Source organism: Microcaecilia unicolor, chromosome 5, assembly GCF_901765095.1.
Source record: "Microcaecilia unicolor chromosome 5, aMicUni1.1, whole genome shotgun sequence".
Classification (NCBI taxonomy): domain Eukaryota; kingdom Metazoa; phylum Chordata; class Amphibia; order Gymnophiona; family Siphonopidae; genus Microcaecilia; species Microcaecilia unicolor.
In genome coordinates, this window is record NC_044035.1 from 105,496,244 (window position 1) to 105,520,179 (window position 23,936).

The following is a 23,936-nucleotide window of genomic DNA, read 5'->3' on the forward strand; positions in this document are numbered from 1 at the left end:
CTTGTCTTTTAATACCCTAAACTGAGTCACTTTCCCTGATACTAATGAGGATCCCTTTTTATTTCACTTCTTTTTGACAACCATAAGCTCTCATTACAGACCTTACTCACTCTCCTCTTTCTCTTACTGCATACAGTGATGCTCACACTAAATTAATTCATAAGTTCAGAAATCATGACATGTCCACCTACATCTTTAGTACAGTCACACTTTCATATATGTATAAATTTTCTTTTCTCTCTCTCCCACACATACACTATACTACTTCCACAACTCCAATTATTCACATATCCAATATCTCAAACTAATTCACATTACATGTACACCAGGCCTTTCTTTTAACTTTCAATCACACACCACCTCTAACACTTCCACTCTCTTCAGCAGTCAGGGTTCCTCTTTCCTCTGAGCAACTGTCACAGTAAGTGAAACCATGAAAACCCCCACTCAGCTTGGTCACCTGGTCTTCAGCAACCAATCAAAAGGTTTTAAAAACTTATGTTCCTCTCACCTGTCAACCATGGAACTTTTGATCACGATTCTAATCTCCATTTTGTTTAACACCCCATATAAAATAATGGAAAAATTACATTCTTCCAAATTTTTACTAATAAAACTTAACTAAACAAGACCAAATTTTCCATGCGCTCCAAGCACATCCTTCCTCCCAAGACCATGTTTTTAGATTTTAAAATTCCTATATTTAAACAGCATAATTTAACCTTTCTCAAATTAAATCAATTTAAAATCCCAAACTTTCCCAAAATCTTTATAGAAAATTAAAGCACATTTTCAAAAACACATTCTATCGAATATATTAAAAATGGACCATCCCAGACCCTCAAATTTCCCCAAAACGTAACCTTCTGGCTTTCACTACTTTAAATATAGTTTTTTTAAAAATCACCCCCCAGTTTTCCTAAAGAGGATCTCAAGATCCCATATCAACATATAAAATTTAAATTAACTTAACCCCTTAAATTCCAGAACACTACGTACCAAAATCCAAAATTTTAAATAAACCCAAACAATATTTTGTGCCACCAGACCCCTTACCTTATCCTACATAGTCTCTGACCTGGCAACCACTGCTGGATCCGGTCCCAAATGTCATCCATCAAAATCGGGTCCAAAAGAAAAAGACCCGAAGAACAAGTCAAATCTCTGGAACTCCGGCTGGGCAGTTCTAAAATCGAGCTCCTGGCTTGTGTGGGGCCTAACCGGAGCTCCAGAGACTGACTGAGCATGTGCAAACTCTTCCACATGTTCAGTCCGTCCCCCTCCCGGCAGGCTAGGCCGAAAGCCGGCCATTTTCCTGCCGAGTCCCTGGCTGGTTCCCTGCATTTGCATCCAGCGCACTTTTGCGGCTGGACACGTTTTGGGAGCGCTCTGAGCTCCGGAACTCTCTGGAGCCCCCTGATCACCATTGCTCGCCACAAACTGACCCAAAACGGGCCCGAAGATGCTTGGACCATCTGGGAAGCGTTTGAACGCCCCCAAATCCGCTGGAACGCTCCCGGAGCTCACAACAGGCAGCTCTGGTCACCAAAGTGCCCAGCTCCCCCCCAGCAATATTCAGCATGGCCAGTACTGGCCAAAACAGCAACTAGGGAGCCCAGGTATGATAAAAAAAAATTTAACCCCATACGGTTACATTGTATATATTTTTGTGTATTTATTGAAACAACACATGCACATTTGTATATTTGATTTATTTCACGTCACTTTATTGTACTGATTTTTTTCACATATAATTCTAGAGCCATATAGAACATATTCCATGTTGTATAGAGCCTTGTAGTGTGCAAGTCTCACTGATTTCAACTGCTCGGCTATGGTTACAGCCTATACTGAACTCTCTTAGGCTCTCCACTTAAAATGAAGTACATCAAATATTTATCACATATTAGCTGTGGTTGTGCTTCTCAATAAATATTGTTTTTTTTAGTTACAAGGGATTGACTTTTTTTTGGTATTGTAGCGCCAATCCAGAACTACTGCTGGGCTATCACAGGATTATGGTGATAGTTCCCACCCCCAGTATGCACCTCCAGCACTACAAAAATATTTTCTATTTTTGTAGCACCGTGCTTACCCGTCGGTAAAGCATGGGAGTCCTTACCGTCACCTCAGAGGTTGGTGGTAAGCGCTCCCCCCCCCCCAAATTGGCCACACGGTAAGTGGTTCATCTACAGTACAGCCATTTCTTTTTCAGAAAAAAGACAGCCTTTTAGCCACTACAGTAAAAGGGGACCTCAGCGTGTGACAAAAACATGCTCCGACACTAGCACAGGACCTTGTACCACAGCTTAGTAAAAGGAACCCTTAGTGCTTATTTTACAAAATTACTCTTTTCTAACAAATACATTTCCTGTAGAACAATTTTCTTAATTGTTAATTACTTGGATGTTTTTTTATGCTGACCACTGAGAAAAAGCAAATAAAAATATTTAAAATAAATCTTAAAATGCAATTTTAATACTACGGAAAAGCAAATATTGTACATATTCTTGAAGTGAAAAGGCTTAATCCTTCCAGACAAACCAGTCAGTTGCCTTAAGTTTCAATACTGTTTTTTGACTGGGTCATCCATTTGTCCTTATCTTCTATGTGCCTTAAACTTGAAAGATCATATTCATAGGGGAAAGAAGCCTCCCCATGTGCCACTAAACATATTGTCTGGAAGGCTGTTATAACCAGTGAAGCACTATCCCCCTCCAATGTATATGGTTGGGGACTGCAGTAAATTATGGGGTGCCATTCTGTTTCAAACAAAGAAGTAATGAATTTTACTTAGGCAGCTAATCTTCCTCATTGTAAATTAGTCTGCCGTAAAAGTGGGTCTTTATACCATCATTAAGCAGAGAAACCAAAAAACTAAAAAGTCAGTTCAAAAGACATATTAGGGGAGAAAGGATCCAAGATGGCGTCTAGCTGAGAGGATGTGCGTTTAGCTCTCTCCTATCTCCACTGAAATTTGCACGTGGAGATTCACTTACCGTTATGGGGAAGCGAAAGGGTAAACCCAGTGCACTTATCTCCGCAGGCAGGGTGGAACCTGCTCCGTTGAGGCAGATGACCCTGGCAGAAATGGGATTGCTAACGATGGGAGCTGGCGGTTTCGCTACGGGCAGTCCGGACAATCTTACTGACCTGAGCACCGAGGGAGTCTCGTTGAGTCCTCCCCCAATGGCTGTACCCCCAAGGCCAGGAGAGAGGCAGGATTCAGCGGGGGAACGGAGCGAGGAATCCGGAAGTCGGTCCCCTGCGCTCATTTGTGGAGACCCCGCTGCTTCCTCAACGCCAGAAGGAACACCGTTGCAGGCGAGTGTATCGCCTGCAGTGAATCTGAGCGTGCCCTCTGTAGTGCTAAACTCCAACGTACAACAGATTGCTCAAATCCTAATGGGAGAATTGGTAGAGGTAAAGCAAACTCAAATAGGTATTTCTCTTAAAGTTGCAGAGCATACAACTAAACTGAATGTTTTGGACAATGACTTTAAAGTTGTGAAATCCTCAACAGAAATGTTAATGAAAAGCTCTAATTTTCAGCAGCGTAAAATAGATTTCCTTGAAAATCAAATTCGGATTAATAACTTACGTTTTCTTAATTTTCCAAAATCTCCACTCATCCCAGCACTGGAAATGTTGAGGAAATATATGCATGAGATACTGGGGGTCCCCTCTGAGGGATTCCCACCTATTATTAGAGTGCAATATATTTCTGGTGCAAGAAGGGGTGATATTCCTCAAAACCCTCAAGCTGCTACGAATCTAACTGACTTCCTAGAAAGTTCCATGGAGGTCATAACTGAGAGAACCACATTGCTTGTTACATTTGCTCTGCATACAGATCATAATAATATCCTGAGACTTTATTTTCACCATATGAACTCCACTTTTCTTGGTTCAAAAATACAGATTTTTCCAGACTTTTCCAAGGACACCCAGAGAAGAAGAAAAGTTTTCCTGTTGTTAAAAGAAAGAGTTCTCCGTTTAGGAGGAACCTTTCAACTGAGGTTTCCTTGTAAATGTCTTATTACTATTAATTCCATATCATATATTTTCTTTGACCCAGAAACATTACAAGAATTTATTTCCTCTAAAGAATAATGTTGTAATAGGCACTGTATTAAGGCGCTACTCGGCTGCGATTCACCGTCACTTCTCTCTGTTCACTTAAATTGATTATTCTTTGATTTTACAGTTATTTTCCTAGATCTTGGATCATAATTTGTGGTCGATATAATGTTGGATAATTTCCACTTTGGATTGAATTTTCTTTACTTTTGTCTGGATCGTTATTTATGAAAGAAAAAAAAGACATATTAGAAAAATGTTTGATAGCTTTTGACGATGAATGTCCTTGAATACATGAGTTTACCAGTGTAGAATTCTAGGGCCTAGTTTATAAGCAGCTAACAAAAATGAAGTAATTAAATGATTTCCCCAGAGGTACAATACTTGAGTAATTGTGCCTGTGGGAAAATCATTTTATGAAATAAGCTGGTGGTAGTCTTCTAATGTTCACATTCTGTTGTGACTGCATCACAGACTGACTCCTAAAGATTTTCCTGCAGTTTCCTGCCAGTCAGACTTCTTTTCTTTAATTTAAATATGCTTCACTACACCACTGTATTTACTGTATATTATAATTTCACATCTTCTATAATACTGTGAAGCTACAGCTAAAAATTCCCTCAAACTACCATAGCGATCTTACCGTCTTGATTTGGTCCTTTTTCAGTTTTGTGAAGCACGAGGACACTGGATGCACAGCAAACATTTTCTTGCAAGTTTCTCGTAGTCACAAAAATGGTATACACTTATCAGGACATGTGTTCAGTCCTAATGCATTGCTTCTCTCTCCCAGGATAAGTTGGAGAATTCTGTTTATAACTGTGCTCCTTCGATAGCCATAAGCAAGTCTTCTTTAGAAAAGAGACATTGAAGACTAACCCCATTCAGTCTTGTGCTATGTTGGTTCAATGATTAAACCACCAGCAGGCTTGCTCACTCTCTCCCATATTTTTTTATTATCTAGAAGTAAAGGCCTGGACAACTGCCAAGGTCCAAGGGAGAAAAATGAATTCTTTCCAGCATTTCTTTTATCAGATTAACAGTGCAGTTGCTAGGAAATGTCCTTTATCACAACTTTACTTGGTGTATAACACACATTAGAAAAAAAAAAGCATGATTCACCACATAAAATTAACTTACACTATCTTAGAAATGATGTCAGCTTAGAGGAATCAATAGATTTTGTGCAAGAGCTTGGCATTAATGTTTCAAGCTTTTAACTTTAACCTGTGTTTCTCACCTAATTTTTGTATCTTAATGCACTGATTCCCAAACCGTCCCGCCGTCCCCTTGGCTCCATAAATTTATTGCAGCACACCCCCTCCTCACCCATTGAGGCTATTTCTGAAAACAAATTGTTCAAAATGTTGATAAAATTATTTAATTAATAACAATTTGAGTATTTTACTGCTGTAATTGTCTACTGCTTCATTTCTTCTTACTGTACACCGCCTTGAGGGGCCCTTTTACCATAGCAGGTATAAAGACCCCAGGCACACATGGCCATGCGGTGGTGATAAGGGCTCCCATGCTAACCCAGCGGTAACCGGACAGCACGTGGTGATTAGGGTTACCATATGGCTCCAGAAAAAGGAGGACGGATTGAGCCAGCCGGGTTTTACTTCCATTGCTTTCAATGGAAAGCAATTGCTTTCAATGGAAGTAATTGAGCCAGCCGGGTTTTATTTCCATTGCAAAGCAATGGAAGTAAAACCCGGCTGGCTCAATCTGTCCTCCTTTTTCTGGAGCCATATGGTAACCCTAGTGGTGATGCCCAATTAATGCTGGGTTACTGCCGCGCAAGCCATTTCCGGGGGGGGGGGGGGTGTCTTTTTCCCCTTGAAATAGCACGCGCTTGGGGTAGGACTACCACCGGTGGCCACTTTAGGCCAGTAGCAGTCCCGAAAAAGTGAGCATGAAGCCCTCGTTGGGCTTACTGCCACTCTGTAAAAGGGCCCCTAAGCGAATTCCTTCAAAAAGGTGGTAAATAAATAAATAAATAGTATCATTATATGATTAATGATGGCATTGAAAATTTTATTTAATTTATAACACAATAGCAATTCATATTTTATTCAAAATTTTTTTAAATAAAATAGTGCATCTACTTGATCTATTGAACATGTTTGATTTATTTATTATTTATTTATGATTAGGATTTATTTACCACGTGTTTGAAGGAATTCACTCAAGGCAGTGTACAATAAGAATAAATCAAACATGAGCAATAGACAATTACAGCAGTAAAAACATTCAAATAACAATACAAAGTATGGCATAGAGGGGCATAATCGAACGTGAACGCCCATCTCCATGGGCGTCTATCTCCGAGGATGGGTCTGCGAAGGGGCGGGCCAGACCGTATTTTCGAAAAAGATGGGCATCCATCTTTTTTTCGATAATACGGTTGGTGCCGGGCAAATGCATCGCATTTGGGCGGATTTGAGCTGGGCGGTATCGGTTTTCAGCGATAATGGAAACCGAAGGCACTCAGCTCAAAAATGAACAACTCCAAGGCATTTGGTCGTGGGAGGGGCCAGGATTCATAGTGCACTGGTCTCCCTCACATGCCAGGACACCAACTGTGCACCCTAGGGGGCACTTGTAACAATTAAAAAAAAATTAAAATACCTCCCAAGTCCATAGCTCCCTTACCTTGGGTGCTGAGCCCCCCCCAAATCCCCCTCAAACCCACTCCCCAGAACTCTACACCATTACCATAGCACTTATGGCTGAAGGGGGGCACCTAGATGTGGGTACAGTGGGTTTTGGGGGCGGTTTGGAGGGCTCCCATTTACCAGCACAAGTGTAACAGGTAGGGGGGGATGGGCCTGGGTCCACCTGCCTGACGTCCACTGCACCCACTAACAACTGCTCCAGGGACCTGCATACTGCTGTGATGGAGCTGGGTATGACATTTGAGGCTGGCATACAGGATGGAAAAAAAGTTTTTAAAGTTCTTTTTTTTGGGTGGGAGGGGGTTAGTGACCACTGGGGGAGTCAGGGGAGGTCATCCCTGATTCCCTCTGGTGGTCATCTGGGCAGTTGGGGCACTTTTCGGGGACTTGTTCGTGAAAAAAAAGGGTCCAAAAAGTGACCCAAATTCTCGCTTCTGCCGCCCTTCTTTTTTCCATTATCAGCCGAGCGCGCCCATCTCTCCTTGGCCGATAAACATTCCCAAGTCCCGCCTTCCCCACGCCTCTGACACGCCCCAACACGCCCCCATCAACTTTGTCCGTTCCCGTGACAGACTGCAGTTGGAGGCGCCCAAAATCGGCTTTCGATTATACTGATTTGGGCGCCCATGAGAGAAAGGCGCCCATCTCCCGATTTGGGTCGAAATATGGGCGGTGCCCAAAATTTGTTTTTTGATTATACCAATTTGGGCGCCCATGAGAGAAAGGCGCCCATCTCCCGATTTGGGTCGAAATATGGGCGTCTTTCTCTTTCGAAAATAAGCCTGATAGTATACTACTTACAATGTCAACACAACGTGTGATAGAACATTTTAATAGACAACATAGGATATAAGTAAAGATGGAGCATATAGATAAGAGAGTAACAGGAGTTAGAAAGTAAGGTGACTACTTTAAAGAAAGTTGCACATGAGGTTAGATAGATAGTTAACATATAGATAGGTAAGAGAGTAAGAGGAGTTAGAAATTAAGATGACTAATTTAAAGAAAGTTGCACATGAGGTCAGAGAGATGGTTAAATTTTATCTCAGCTAGGTTAGAAGTGGATAAACATGTCCTGCTGCAGTATGTGCAGCCCGTGTCACTCCTTGTGTGTGTTTAATGGGATGATAGGCTTGATGAAGCAATACCAGTTTCTCAATGTCTAGTTTAAAGTTACTGGGTAGGAGCCTTAAATTCCCATGTTCTACTATTTGGAGTCAATTTTTTTCTTTGGCCTGAAGTTGCCAAACCAACCCAGGCCTCCTCCTCCTTCTCCTCTTTTCCTGATATCACCGAAGAGGAAACTGCCCATCTCCTCTCCTCTCCTCGAAATGCATCACCTGTTCCTCAGACCCCATCCCCACTAACTTACTTAACACCATCACGCCTACTGTCACCCCCCCCCCCCATCTGTCATATCCTCAACCTCTCTCTCTCCACTGCAACTGTCCCTGACACCTTCAAACATGCTGTAGTCACACCACTTCTCAAAAAACCATCACTTGACCCTATCTATCCCTCCAACTACCACCCCATTTCCCTCCTACCCTTCCTCTCCAAGATACTTGAACGCGTCACAGCTGCTGCCTTGATTTTCTCTCCTCTCATGCCATCCTCGATCCGCTTCAATCCGGCTTTCGTCCTCTACACTCGACAGAAACGCCACTATCTAAAGTCTGCAATGACCTGTTCCTTGCCAAATCCAAAGGTCGCTACTCCATCCTCATCCTCCTCGACCTATCCGCTGCTTTTGACACTGTCAATCACAACCTACTTCTAACCACACTGTCCTCATTTGGGTTCCAGGGCTCTGTCCTCTCCTGGTTCTCCTCTTATCTCTCCCACCGTACCTTCAGAGTACATTCTCATGGTTCTTCCTCCACCCCCATCCCACTCTCTGTTGGAGTTCCTCAGGGATCTGTCATTGGACCCCTTCTTTTTTCAATCTACACCTCTTCCCTTGGCTTCCTAATCTCCTCTCATGGTTTCCAATATCATCTTTATGCTGACGACACCCAGCTTTATCTCTCCACACCAGACATCACTGCAGAAACCCAGACCAAAGTATCGGCCTGCTTATCCGACATTGCTGCCTGGATGTCCAACCGCCACTTGAAACTGAACATGGCCAAGACCGAGCTTATTGTCTTCCCTCCCAAACCCACTTCTCCTCTCCCTCCACTCTCTATCTCAGTTGATAACACCCTCATCGTTCCCGTCTCATCCTCCCGCAACCTCGGAGTCATCTTCGACTCCTCCCTCTCCTTCTCTGCGCATATCCAGCAGATTGCCAAGACCTGTCGCTTCTATAACATTAGCAAAATTTGCCCTTTCCTCTCTGAGCACACCACCCGAACTCTCATCCACTCTCTCATTACCTCTCGCCTTGACTACTGCAACCTATTCCTCACTGGCCTCCCAGTTTGCCATCTATCCCCCCTTCAGTCTGTACAGAACTCTGCTGCATGTCTTATCTTCCGCCTGGACCGATATAGTCATATCACCCCTCTCCTCAAGTCACTTCACTGGCTTCCGATCAGGTACCGCCAGTTCAAGCTTCTCCTATTAACCTACAAATGCACTCGATCTGCAGCCCCTCCTTACCTCTCTACCCTCATCTCCCCTTACGTCCCTACCCGTAACCTCCGCTCTCAAGACAAATCCCTCCTTTCAGTACCCTTCACCACCACCGCCAACTCCAGGCTCCGCCCTTTCTGCCTCTCCTCACCCCATGCCTGGAATAAACTCCCTGAGCCTATACGCTAGGCCCCCTCCCTGCCCATCTTCAAAGCCTTACTCAAAGCCCACCTCTTCAATGTTGCCTTCGGCACCTAACCACCATACCTCTATTCAGGAAATCTAGACTGCCCCCACTTGACACTTTGCCCATTAGATTGTAAGCTCTTTTGAGCAGGGACTGTCCTTTTTGTTAAACTGTACAGAGCTGCGTAACCCTAGTAGCACTCTAGAAATGTTAAGTAGTAGTAGTAGTAGTAGAAGAAGTTGGGCCACCACACTAAAATCATGTTCTACCAAGTATGATGCTGGAAATGCGATGAGCAGTTTTTTAAACTATGGTCCATAGTGCAGGATAGCGATCTGAAATTTCTTTCTTAATCAAAACTGTTGAATTGTTCTTAAATTTTGGTTTTAGTTCCAAATCATTTTGTAATTCAATTAGTATTTCTTCCAGTTGCAATGTTATTGCTCCAACTTCCTCAATTCTTGAAAATGGATTGATAACCCAACCTGGAATTTTCATCGAAAGAAGGTCTTCAAATCGTCCAGACAAGTCTTTATGCAGCATATCCAAATGGTTACAATAGACTTGAGGATCATCATTTTGTAGATTTCCTTTCTCTTCCAGACCAGCAAGGTTCTGAAACTGGTAAAACTCACAATGTTTCATATTGTGTTTGAACTAACTTAGCTTTGAAATAAATGTAATAACAGTCTTGGCCTTGACCAGATTGATGTCATTCCCTTGCAACTGCAAATTTATTTCATTAAACTTTGCAAATAGATCTGACAAATAAGCGAAGTCACTCCTGATCTCTGAAGCTGTCTCTTAGCAAAGCATCCTTGTCTTAAAAAAATTCAACAGTGTGAAAAAGGGTATAAAAGCAGCTCACACAGTTGCCTTTTGAGAGCCATCAAACTTCTGTATAGAGAAGCTTTAAAATCTTCATCATTCTCTTCACATAGCTTTCAGAATAATCGATCACCCCAATCTTCCCAGGGCCCTCGCTTCAGGTGCCCAGGGTTTCCAGGTGCTTTTTGGCTAGGATCAGGCAACCCTCAGGGGGAGGAATGCTGGCTTCGGCCTAACCCCTGGTAAGCCTTTCCTTGGCTGAGAGGTGCCCAGCTCTACCACCGGCTGCCTTTCAGGTGCTGTGGAGGACTTGCTGCTCATCTGCATATCCTTACAGCCTTCTCCGGGGTGACTCACAGGTCCGCTCCAATCCACTCAGGGCCTCCGCTCTAGGTGCCCAGCACTCCCACCAGGTGCTGTGGAGGACTTGCAGCCTTTCTGCATATCCTCATAGCTGTATCTGGGGTGACTCCCAGGTCCACCCCGATCTTCCCAGGGCCCTCGCTCCAGGTGCCCAGGGTTTCCAGGTGCTTTTTGGCTAGGATCAGGCGACCCTCAGGGGGTGGAGTGCTGGCTTTGGCCTAAACCCTGGAAAGCCTTTCCTTGGCTGAGAGGTGCCCCGCTCTACCACCGGCTGCCTTTCAGGTGCTGTGGAGGACTTGCAGCTCATCTGCCTATCCTTACAGCCTTCTCCGGGGTGACTCCCATGTCCGCTCCGATCCACTCAGGGCCTCCGCTCTAGGTGCCGTGCGCCGGGGCATTTTCTCTTTACGTTTATTTTTCTCCCAGTTACTACTTATGGCTCCAGTACACTTTTTCTTCTTGGTACTATCCCTTCCTAATCTGTTTCTCCATCTGAAACCACTGTACACTGCAGGAACACATTGTCCACCCTCTGTATTCATCATCTCACCATCTCTTTTTTCCTCTTCCTTTTTCTCAGCTCTCAAACTTCAACATTTCCTTCCTTCCATTCATCCATCTCCTTTCTATATGAGTACATCTCGCCTTTGTCGCTGTCGTCATACCTCTCCTACTCTTCTCCGTACCCTCTTGCTCCTTCTCCTGCTCTCTGCTGGGGACATTAATCCCAATCCTGGTCCTCCACATCAGCTCTCATCCTATTTGTGCAGGTCACACCATGATATCTCCAATCTAATTTCTGTTCCTCTCCTCCCCCCATTCTTCCCTGCCTTTCTCTTGCACTCTGTGGAATGCCCACTCTGTCTGTAACAAACTTTCCTATATCCATGACCTCTTTATCTCTTGTACTCTCCATCTGCTTGCCCTAACTGAAACTTGGCTTTACCCTGAAGACTCTGCTTCAGTCGCGGCCCTATGCCATGGAGGTTATCTTTTCTCCCATACTCCTCACCCGGTTGGCCGCGGAGGTGGTGTCGGGCTACTACTTTCACCCTCTTGTAGATTTCAACTTCTTCTTCCACCTCAGTCTCACTGTTTTTCTTCCTTCGAAGCCCACTCCATCCGTCTATTTGCTCCTCTGCCTCTCCGAGTAGCAGTCATTTATTGACCCCCTGATAAGTCCCTTCCTTTCTCACTGACTTTGATGCCTGGCTTTCTTTCTTTCTTGAACCTTCATCTCCTTCCCTCATTCTTGGGGATTTTAACATTCATGCTAATGATCCCTCTGACTCTTATGCTTCTCAGTTTCTTGCTTTAACATCCTCTTTCAATCTTCAACTGTGCTCCACTGCCCCCAGTCACCAGAATGGCCACTGTCTTGATCTTATCATCTTCTCAAACTGCTCACTCTCCAGTTTCTGTGCCTCAACTCTTCCATTCTCTGACCATCATCTGATAACATTCACACTTAAACACCCTCCTCCACAGTCCCGTCCAATCTTAACCAATACATTTAGGAATCTTCAGGCTATTGACCCTTCTACTCTGTCCGCCAGTGTTTCAGATCACTTCTGTACCACTATGTTCTGTAAACTAAATGTCTATCTTTCTATTATATCTTCACCATCATGATGTATTGTAAGCCACATTGAGCCTGCAAAAAGGTGGGAAAATGTGGGATACAAATGCAATAAATAAATGTTATCCAAGTCTGTCAATGAAGCTGTCTCTTCCTATAATACTATTCTCTCCTCTGCTCTGGATACTCTCACTCCTCCCATTCCCCATTCTGTAAAACGTACCAAACCCCAGCCTTGGCTGACCTCTACAATCCACTACCTATGTTCCTGTGCCCATTCTGCTGAACGCCTTTGGCTGAAATCCCGTGCCCATGCTGACTTCATACATTTCAAATTCTTGCTGACCTCCTTCCAGTCTGTTCTTTTACTTGCCAAACAGGACTATTACATCCAGCTGACAAATTCTCTTGGCTCAAACCCTCGACGTCTCTTTGCCACACTGAACTTTCTCCTCAAAGTGCCTTCACCTCCAACTCCCCCTTCACTTTCCCCCCAGACTCTGGCTGAGTACTTTCATGATAAGGTTCACAAGATTAAACTTGAATTCTCAACCAGGTCACCTCCACCTCTCCATCCTTTAGTCCATTCTCTCAACCCTCCAATCCCTGCCTCCTTTTCTTCCTTTTCTGAAATCAATGAAGAGGAAACTACACATCTTCTTTCCTCCTCGAAACTAACTACCTGTTCCTCCTACTGTCATCCCTTTTATCTGTCATATCCTCAATCTTTCACTTTCCACTGCGACTGTTCCTGATGCCTTCAAGCATGCCGTGGTCACACCACTCCTTAAAATCCTTCATTGGACCCTACCTGTCCTTCCAACTATCGCCCCATCTCCCTCCTCCCTTTCCTATCCAGGATACTTGAACGTGCTGTTCACCGCCGTTGCCTTGACTTTCTTTCATCTCAAGCTATTCTTGATCCACTTCAATCTGGCTTTCGCCCATTTCATTCAACTGAAACAGCGCTTACTAAAGTCTCCAATGATCTGTTCCTGGCCAGATGCAAAGGTCTCTATTCTATTCTCATCCTTCTCGATCTATCTGCTGCTTTTGACACTGTTGATCACAGCCTACTCCTTGATATGCTGTCCTCACTTGGATTTCATAGCTCTGTTTTTTCCTGGTTTTCTTCTTATCTCTCCCAGCGTACCTTTAGTGTATACTCTAGTGGATCCTCCTCTACTTCTATCCCACTGTCAGTTGGTGTACCTCAGGGATCTGTCCTGGGACCTCTTCTTTTCTCCATCTATACTTCTTCCCTCTGATCTCATCCCATGGTTTTCAGTATCATCTTTACACTGATGACTCCCAGATCTACCTCTCCACACCAGAAACCTCAGCTGAAATCCAGGCTACTACTACTACTACTATAAATCACTTCTATATCGCTACCAGTCGTACGCAGCACTTTACAATTGAACATGAAGAAAGACAGTCCCTGCTCAAAAGAGCTTATAATCTAAATCAGGACAAACAGACAGGATCAATAAGGATAAGGGAAGGACAGACAGAAGGACACAAGGATAAGATAAAAGTGACAAGTCAGGAGTTGAAAGCAGCATCAAACAGGTAGGCCTTTAGCCCGGATTTGAAGGCATAAGGTGCGGCGAGATAGAAGGAGCGGAGTCTGGAGTTAGCGAAGGAGGAGAAGGGTGCAACTAGGAGAGATTTGCCTAGTGAACGGAGTTCTAGGGAAGGAGTGTAGGGAGAGATGAGGGTGGAGAGGTAGTGAGGGGCTGCAGAGTGAATGCACTTATAGGTCAATAAGAGGATCTTGAATTGTATACGGAAACGGATAGGGAGCCAGTGAAGCGATTTCAGGAGAGGGCTAATATGGGCATAACTTTGGTGAAATATTAGTCGTGTGGCAGATTTTTGAACAGATTTGTAAACCCCCTGGTGGTAGAGCAAGGTATTAAAATGATGGTACCAAATATGTCACAGCGTTTCCCCAAAATGACTCAACATCAACCAGGGAGTTTAACAATAAAAAGAAAATATTTTTTTTATTTGAATTATATTTAAATGTTAATGAAATTTTACCAACTTGCAAATTTAACATCCATACTTATACACTCCGCCCGGTATGCACACCCAGAACTCACTCATACCAGCTATTCACAGGTTGAAATCTTTGAAGCTGTTTGAACGGTCCTCAGGGAGACCCGTGTAGGTCTCATTATTCTGAAGCTGTGGTGAGTTGTTCCTCCTGAAGAAGGATCATCCGAAATGCGGTTCTCGCATTGAGGAACGAGTGATGGATGCGGCAGCGTGATGGGGTGAAAGTTCAAAGTGGAAGTTACGTATGCATTTACCGGAAGCCCTTGTCAAGCTGCGCTACAGCATTTAACCCAGATTTAACCCGGATTTGTGTGGGTTACAAGTGGGCTATGGAATCATAACGGTGGAAAGCATTTGGAGCAAATATCGACATATGCGAATAGTGCCTGCGGCTATGGACAGAGAAGTGGTTACGAAGGATATAAGTCCATAAAGACATAATATAAAGAACTTTGGACGTGTCTGGACATTTACGCTGACATTTGGCATGTAGCTACACATGTTTATTTACCTATTTTGGATGTATAGTGGCTGGGTTGTGTGCTGGAAGTGAATGGCTGGTATGAGTGAGTTCTGGCCGTGCATACCGGGCGGGGTGTATAAGAATGGATGTAAGTAGATAATTCTAATAAAGGGTTGAAAAGAGAAGTACTCTGGTGTATGTGATATGTGGGAAGGTACTTCAAGTTAGGCTCTTGGAACCCTAGAATATATATATCTTCCACATTTTCAGTCATTTCATCTATTCATCTTTGAACTGAATTGTTGCTCAAAGGAATTGTTTTGGTTATATCATGTGGTGGCCTATGTAAAACAGTTCTCAGAACTTCACTAACAGCTGGTAAGATTAGTTCTTCACCAATTGTATATGGCTTTCCAGACTTGGCAATCAACAATAAAATATTGTACGATGCATGCAAACTATCAGTGTTTTGTTTTGAAGCACTGGAATACAAACCTGACAATGTTGGCTGCTTGTGAAATCGGTCACAAAGTGATTGAAAATATGCTAAGCTCTTATCTGCCTTGTTCGCATGTTTCTTACTCAAATGCTCAATTAATCTTAAAGGTTTCATTGCCTCATTAGAAAACACCTTTTGACATAGTAAGCACAGTGGTAGCTGATTTTTTTGTTGGTATTTTAAATATTCCACACTGTACTGTCTCCATTACTTTGCATCTGCCATTGTTTATTCCTTTTTTTCAGCTAAAAATTTAAAAATAAAAATAAAGGATATCTGAAAATAACTAACTGCAACTGTAACAAAGATACGCATCACAGTTGGTTAATGTTTGATAACTATGATTGTGTGCTTCTAATGAATGGGTAAACAGGTAAATAGTGTTATAGGCGGGCTTATTCGCCAAGCTACCATTTTGATAAAATGATTAAAAAAAGAAATACTTAAAAATTATAAAATCATAATTCTTTAACAGTTCGAATCTTTTTCTGTGGCTAGTATGGGTCGTCTGCTCACAACTATGCTTCAATACTTAGTTGTAAACATCACTATATTGTGCTTATCCCACAAGTGCCCCCCTAAGACAGTGCAGCACACCCACAACCTCAAGGGGGCAGTACCACCCACTTTGGGAATCATTGTTATAATATATTCCTCCAACATACTGAACCACTGCCCTCTTTGCAATAGAAACTGAGCTTGGCAGGCTCAAACAGGGGAATAGGCATAAATGTTCTGAAGATTAGTGCAAAGGAGTGAAAGGGCTGGAGTCTTCAGTGTTGCTACTATTTGGGTTTCTTCCAGGTACTTGTGACCTGGATTGGCCACTGTTGGAAACAGGATACTAGGCTAGATGGAGCATTAGTCTGACCCAGTATGGTTATTTTTATGTTCTTATTATGATTAGCTTCAAAATTAGATCCTGATTCACAATAACCTCGTTGTAAAACAAAGCATAGTGTGAATCCTGTTTACACACTTACAACCACTGCATGTATGCTCATATATTGAAAATGAGAGGAAAAGACCTCATTAACTACTGTGACTCTACTCGGTTACTTTTAACCGGAAAAATACTGTTAGCACACAGTTAAAAAATCATAGGCAAAAAACCTCTCTTTAACTCTTATAACAACGTGGTGCAATAAGCAGAATCGAAATCAAAAACCACTTATCTCAATTAGGCAGCATTCGGTCTGTGCTCCGCTGCTCCGTAATTATCTTCAAAGAGTGAGGGACCTCAGTAAAGCCACAGTAGTATGAGGTCTTTTCCTCTCATTTTCAATATATGAGCATAAATGCAGTGGTTGTAAGTGTGCAAACGGGATTCACACTATCCTGCTTATAATCAAAATAGAAAAATGCCTATATTGTGACCCAAATCGGGAGATAGACTTTTATCTCACAAAAACGAATAAAGCAGTATAATCGAAAGCCGAATTTGGACGTTTTCAACTGCACTCCGTCGCGGATGCGGACAAAGTTGATGGGGGCGTGTTGAAGGCGTGGTGAAGGCGGAACTGGGGCATGGTTATCGGCCGATCAGAGATGGGCGCCTTTCGCCGATAATGGAAAAAAAATATGCGTTTTTAGCGAGAATTTGGGGCACTTTTCCTGGACCCTGTTTTTCCACGAATAAGGCCCCAAAAAGTGCCCTAAATGACCAGATGACCACTGGAGGGAATTGGGGATGACCTCCCCTTACTCCCCCAGTGGTCACAAACCCCCTCCCACCACAAAATATGCCATTTCACAACTTTTTATTTTCACCCTCAAATGTCATACCCACCTCTCTGGCAGCAGTATGCAGGTCACTGGAGCAGTTATTAGGGGGTGCAGTGGACTTCAGGCAGGTGGACCCAGGCCCATCCCCCCCACCTGTTACACTTGTGCTGGTAAATGGGAGCCCTCCAAACTGCCCCCCAAACCCACTGTACACACATGTAGGTGCCCCCCTTCACCCATTAGGGCTATAGTAATGGTGTCGACTTGTGGGCAGTGGGTTTTGAGGGGGATTTGGGGGGCTCAACACCCAAGGGAAGGGTGCTATGCACCTGGGAGCAGTTTTACCTTTTTTTTTGTTTTTGTAAAAGTGCCCCCTAGGGTGCCCGGTTGGTGTCCTGGCATGTGAGGGGGACCAGTGCACTACGAATCCTGGCCCCTCCCACGAATAAATGTCTTGGAGTTATTCGTTTTTGAGCTGGGCGCTTTTGGTTTCCATTATCGCTGAAAAACAAAAACGCCCAGCTCAAAAAAAGATAAACGTCCATGTTTTTCGAAAATTTGGTTCGGCCCGCCCCTTCATGGACCCGTTCTCGGAGATAAACGCCCTTGGAGATAGGCGTTTCCATTCAATTATGCCCCTCCACGTCTTATTATGATTAGAACAATGACTGAATAGTTAACCCAGATGTGTATTGCCTAAAGTAATAAAACAGGGCTCCAGACAGAATGCTTGTAGGAAACATATTGTTTTGTAATAACACCTGTTGAATTACTGTTAGTTTCAAATAAGCCAGGCTTTTTCTTTTGGAGGATTTCAACTTCTGCACCAAAGTGTAAGTCCCAGAGGTTGTTGTGGCATTTCCTTTTACTTTTACGTCACTTGTGTGTGTGTGTGGGGGGGGGGGGGGGGGCTTTTACTAAGCTGCAGCAAAAGCTGGCCTTAGCACAACTTACACAGGTTTTTCCTGTGCACTAAGGCTATTTGTACTATAGCAGTAAAATAGCCAATTTTCTATTTTTTTTGTATTAGAGGCCATGCAGCCATTAGCACTCAGCTATTAAAAAAATTATCAGGGTGCCTTATCTAGAATCCAGGGGATTGTGCATCTATCCAAGCACATGGCTAGCACTTTCACATGTAACTGTAACAGTCTAGCGTGTCAATGCTAGTAGTCTATAACTTACATGTGCAATAGGTGCCTTGCTATAGAATTAGGTGGTTAATAAATCTAACAAGAAATATAAAATGTAAGAAGTCACCCTCCGAAGGGACACCACCTTGTAGTGGTGGAGGGGCTTCTGTGTTTCAATGACTCAGAGGGCTATGCTGAAGGGTTACCCATATCAGACAGGCCTCTGAGGAGAAACCAGACAAAGAGTGTCCCAAACTGGCAGAGTGGTAAGATGATGACCTGAAGTTCGTATGCCCAGCGGCCCAGCTGCCCTCTGAAGTTTTGTCTTCTTTATGTAAATTCCCTCTCCGCAATTGCACTTTCCTTAACTGAGAGGAAGGGAACAACCGGTGGTCAGCCGTTGCTGGCCAGCATTTTGTCCCCTGAGCAGCAAGTGCGGGACCGCTGCGCGTCGAACTGCCCACAGATGAAAGGGTTGGCAAGTCCTTTGATTAGCGCCAGCGAAGGAGCGTCGACGCTCTTGGATCTGGAAAAACAACTCCATCGCTCCCGAATTATTCAACCACCATGTCCAAAGGAGTGGAGGAGTGAGTTAGAGGCATATGCTGAAATGGAGGATGTTTACAGCAGAACCCGAATCGGCGGAACCACTCCTAAACACCTATGAGAAATCAACTTGGAGTTTTTGGCTTCCGTGGAGGTTACATTGAATGCCATCTGGAAGGCGCTTCGGGACCTGACGTCGGTAATAAATAACTTTGTTTCAGATATAGTCTTATTGGAGAGTTACATGGACCACTTCTACACAAGCTAGAAGTGGTTATGATCCTGAAAATGATAATGGACCAGAAACTTTGAATAATAAGGTGGATGTTTTTGTGGATGATTAATGTCGAGATTATTGTTTTTCCCAGAGTTCCAGGTATGACTCCTAAGGTTTTCCTCAGAAATATTTCCTTAATTATTACTTCAAAAGGAATGAGACCTGTGAAAACTGGGATTCCTTTAATCAGTGGGATTTGAATTAGAGACTTAAGTATATGTATTGTTAAATAATTTCTGGTTTTTAAAAGAGAGAGAATGTAATCAGATGCATTATTTCTAACTAAAATCTGGACAATAAGTATGTTCTTAATGAAATGAATTGACTATACACCGTATTTGGTCTTGAAGAAGCCAACCAGATGATCAATGTGGAATAATGAATTAGATGAGTAATATCTGGGGATAATCAGGTTAATACCATGTTTTCTTTTTTCTGTTTAATTGATCTCCTTATCTTATTTCACTCTTCCTATTTTTCTTCACTTTGTGGTCTAAGAAAGAGAAAGATTGTATATAATCCATATATCTAGTTGGGGTTGTTTTCTTCTTATCTTGTATTAATGTGCAGTCATCTCTGTATTACTGTTTGCAAGTGACCCTTGTAAAATGAAAAATTATAAAATGATTTAAAAAAAAATGTAAGAAGTCAACAAACATACACTCACTACAATACACAAAAAATGTTTGCTAGGTGGCAATAGATGTAAAGTTGCACTATTAACAAATCTATAAACAGCTGTTACTGAGACAACTATGCAAATAATTAGAAACCTTAACACCCCAGATCTCTTCTAATAATATAAGACCTTAAAGAAGTCCTTTCTTATCATTGGTTACTTTTAAACCAATGCTGTAGTATTCATCCCAGAGTACTGATAGAATTGAAAAATGAACTTGCCGAACTATTTGTAATTTATCTTTAAAATCAAGCATAGTATCAGAAGATTGGAGGGTGGTCAATATAATGCCAATTTTTAAAAAAAGGTTCCAGAGGAGATCCGGGAAATTACAGACCGGTGAGCCTGACATCGGTGCCAAACAAAATGGTAGAGACTATTCTCTCTTCTTCTCTGCTCATATCCAGCAGATTGCCAAGACCTGTCGTTTCTTTCTTTACAACATCGGTAAAATCCGCCCCTTTCTTTCCGAGCACTCTACCAAAACCCTCATCCACATCCTTGTCACCTCTCGTATAGACTACTGCAATCTGCTTCTTGCTGGCCTCCCACTTAGTCACCTCTCCCCTCTCCAGTCGGTTCAAAACTCTGCTGCCCGTCTCGTCTTCCGCCACGGTCGCTTTACTCATACTACCCCTCTCCTCAAGACCCTTCACTGGCTCCCTATCCATTTTCGCATCCTGTTCAAACTTCTTCTACTAACCTATAATTGTACTCACTCTGCTGCTCCCCAGTATCTCTCCACACTCGTCCTTCCCTACACCCCTTCCCGTGCACTCCGCTCCATGGATAAATCCTTCTTATCTGTTCCCTTCTCCACTACTGCCAACTCCAGACTTTGCGCCTTCTGTCTCGCTGCACCCTACGCCTGGAATAAACTTCCTGAGCCCCTGCGTCTTGCCCCATCCTTGGCCACCTTTAAATCTAGACTGAAAGCCCACCTCTTTAACATTGCTTTTGACTCGTAACCACTTGTAACCACTCGCTTCCACCTACCCTCCTCTCTTCCTTCCCGTTCACATTAATTGATTTGATTTGCTTACTTTATTTATTTTTTGTCTATTAGATTGTAAGCTCTTTGAGCAGGGACTGTCTTTCTTCTATGTTTGTGCAGCGCTGCGTATGCCTTGTAGCGCTATAGAAATGCTAAATAGTAGTAGTAGTAGTATAAAGAACAAAATTATAGAGCATATTCAAAAGCATGGATTAATGAGACAAAGCCAATATGGATTTAGTGACGGGAAATCTTGCCTCACTAATCTATTACATTTCTTTGAAGTGGTGAACAAACATGTGGATAAAGATGAGCCTGTTGATAGTGTGCATCTGGATTTTCAAAAGCCGTTTGACAAAGTACCTCATGAAAGACTCCAGAGGAAAATGGAGAGTCATGGGATAGGAGGTAGTGTCCTACTGTGGGTTAAAAACTGGCTAAAAGATAGAAAACAGAGATTAGGGTTAAATGGTCAATATTCTCAATGAAGAAGGGTAGATAGTGGGGTTCCACAGGGATCTGTGCTGGGACCACTGCTTTTTAACATATTTATAAATGATCTAGAGATGGGAGTAACAAGTGAGGCAATTAAGGGGGTCTTTTACTAAAGCTTAGTTCAAGTTATCTGCAGCAGGGCCCATTTCATTTGTATTGGCCCTGCTGCAGATAACTAGAGCTAAGCTTTAGTAAAAGACCCCCTAAATTTGCTGACTACACAAAGTTGTGAAAAATTATAAGAGGACCTTACGAGACTGGCAATCTAATTTTTTTTTTTTTTTTTTTTTTTACATTTGTACCCCGCACTTTCCCACTCATGGCAGGCTCAATGCAGCTTACATGGGGCAATGGAGGGTTAAGTGACTTGCCCAGAGTCACAAGGAGCTGCCTGTGCTTGACGTGGGAATTGAACTTGGTTCCTCAGTTCCCCAGGACCAAAGTCCACCAACCTAACCACTAGGCCACTCCTCCACTACAGATGATGTTAATGTGAGCAAGTGCAAAGTGATGCATGTGGGAAAGAGGAATCCAAATTATAGCTATGCTATGCAATGCAAGGTTCCACATTAGGAGTCACCGACCAGGAAAGGGATCTAGGCATCGTCATTGATGATACGTTGAAACCATCTACTCAGTGTGCGGCGGCGGCTAAGAAAGCAAATAGAATGTTAGGTATTATTAGGAAAGTAATGGAAAACAAAAATGAGGAAGTTATAATGCCTTTGTATTGCTCCATGGCGCCACCACACCTCAAATATTGTGTTCAATTCTGGTCACCACATCTCAAAAAAGATATAGCAGAATTAGAAAAGGTATAGAGAAGGGCAACTTAAATGATAAAGGGGATGGCACGACTTCCCTATGAGGAAAGGCTAAAGTGGCTAGGGCTCTTCAGCTTGGAGAAAAGACGGCTGAGGGGAGATATGATAGAGGTCTATACAATAATGAGTGGAGTGGAACAGGTAGACGTGAATCACTTGTTTACTCTTTCCAAATGGACTAGGGGCCATGCAATGAAGCTACAAAGTAGTAAATTTAAAACGAATCAGAGAAAATATTTCTTCACTCAACGTGTGCCTAAAATCTGGAATTCATTGCCAGAGAATGTAGTAAAAGCAGTTAGCTTAGCGGGTTTAAAAAAGGTTTGGATGGCCTCCTAAAGCAAAAGTCCATAGACTATTATTAACATGGGCTTGGAGAAAATCCACTACTTATCTCTAGGATAAGCACCTTAAAATGTATTGTACTTTTTTGGGATCTTGCCAGGCACTTGTGACCCGGACTGGCCACTGTTGGAAACAGGATGCTGGGCTTCATGGACCTTTGGTCTCTCCCAGTATGGCAATACTTATGTACTTATATAATATGCATACTGTAGAGAAAAAACAAGACGGCAAAAAAAATATTTCCTCTACAAACCAACAAGGGGAGAAAAAAAAGTCAATCGCACACAAAATCTTCAATAAGAACTTTTTTTTAAAGTGCTACAGGCTCCAAAAAAGAGAGTCCGTAGTGCAGAGTATCTGTATCCAAGAAGTATCAAAAAAATTTAAACCAGTTAGCTTTGAAAAAAAATTATCTGTCACTGTTGTGATCCCAAACTGATCTGTGGAATAGTCAGACTTTCCTCAACAGATAGTGTAGATGAAATTATGAACAGAGGAGTTCACGGCAACCATTTAGAACTGCAGAGCCGGTATGGGAAGCAGCGACAAGGGATTGCTGCTGCCCCATCTGCTACCCTAGACCACCAGGGCGCCATCATTTGGGTAGGTTTGGAGTGGGGAGTGGGACCAGTGAGACTTTTGCGGTCCTCAGTGAGATCACTACTGCCCGACCTAAGAGACTGTATTTTTCTTGACCTGCCTTTTGCAGCTGGAGGTGTTCATTGTTTTTGTGCGGGGATGGGGGGGAGGGAGGTTGGGTGATGACTATAACATGGTTGCACTTTGTGAATTGCTTGACATCAGACACGGTTTGTAGCTGCTGTGATAGAAATAGGAAGTGGGAGACTGAAGCTAAGTGACATTTTAGGGATCTTGGTACTCTGAATTGAGGGTGCAGGTTTATTTGGTTTTTTTTTAGTTGAGGTCGTGAGTCACTATTTTTGCATTCCCCAGAATCCTTGTTAAGCAAGTGTCCAGACCTGCTTTGCTCGCCACATCCTGACCAGGGCATCATTTGGGTAGGTCAGTAAGTAGTGGGTAGTACATTTTCATGTCTTTAAATGTTCTTGTGAAACTCATTAACAGAACATTTAGTTATATATAGTGTAAGATGTTCCATTGCAAATACATACTCTATGGTCTGTATAACAAGTGACAAACTTTTTGTGTGCGTTGTATCTATTTTGTTATGGGATTGAAATTACAAGTTAAAATAAAAGCAGGGAAGCTAAACATCATTTTGTGGTGCACATTTCTTTTGCAAAACAATACAGTATGTATGTAGGTGTTTCCAAATTTGTACTCAAATGCATCGTGAAAAAAAAAATCATTCATTGGGCCTTCAGTCTCCAGTATTGGGATGGTAAATCTCCAGCATTGATGGGCCACTCTTGGCATCTCTGGATCTGTTGGCAGCTATTCCAGGTAGCTTAAGTAGTCATCATTAGCAATATGCAGTACCTGCCTCCACCTCCTACCTGCCGATCCACAGGGGGAATGAGCATCAGTTTGTTAATGGGCTATTCCACTGATAGAATTAGTTACTCTAAAATGCAAACTGTCTAATTAATCTGAGGCAATTTTATGGTGGTAGATGACA

At 42.8% G+C, this 23,936-nt stretch overlaps 1 protein-coding gene across 1 annotated transcript in view; it reads right to left on the reverse strand.

Annotated features, from left to right (window-relative positions):
• Window positions 1-4,790, reverse strand: part of LOC115471270 (putative hexokinase HKDC1) — a 220,313-nt gene extending 215,523 nt beyond the window's left edge. Inside the window, exon 1 of the mRNA XM_030204972.1 lies at window positions 4,724-4,790. Within this exon, the coding sequence (XP_030060832.1) occupies window positions 4,724-4,786 (63 nt within the window). The 5' untranslated portion in view covers window positions 4,787-4,790. The remainder of the gene's footprint in view (window positions 1-4,723) is intronic.
• Between the last annotated feature and the right edge of the window lie 19,146 nt (window positions 4,791-23,936).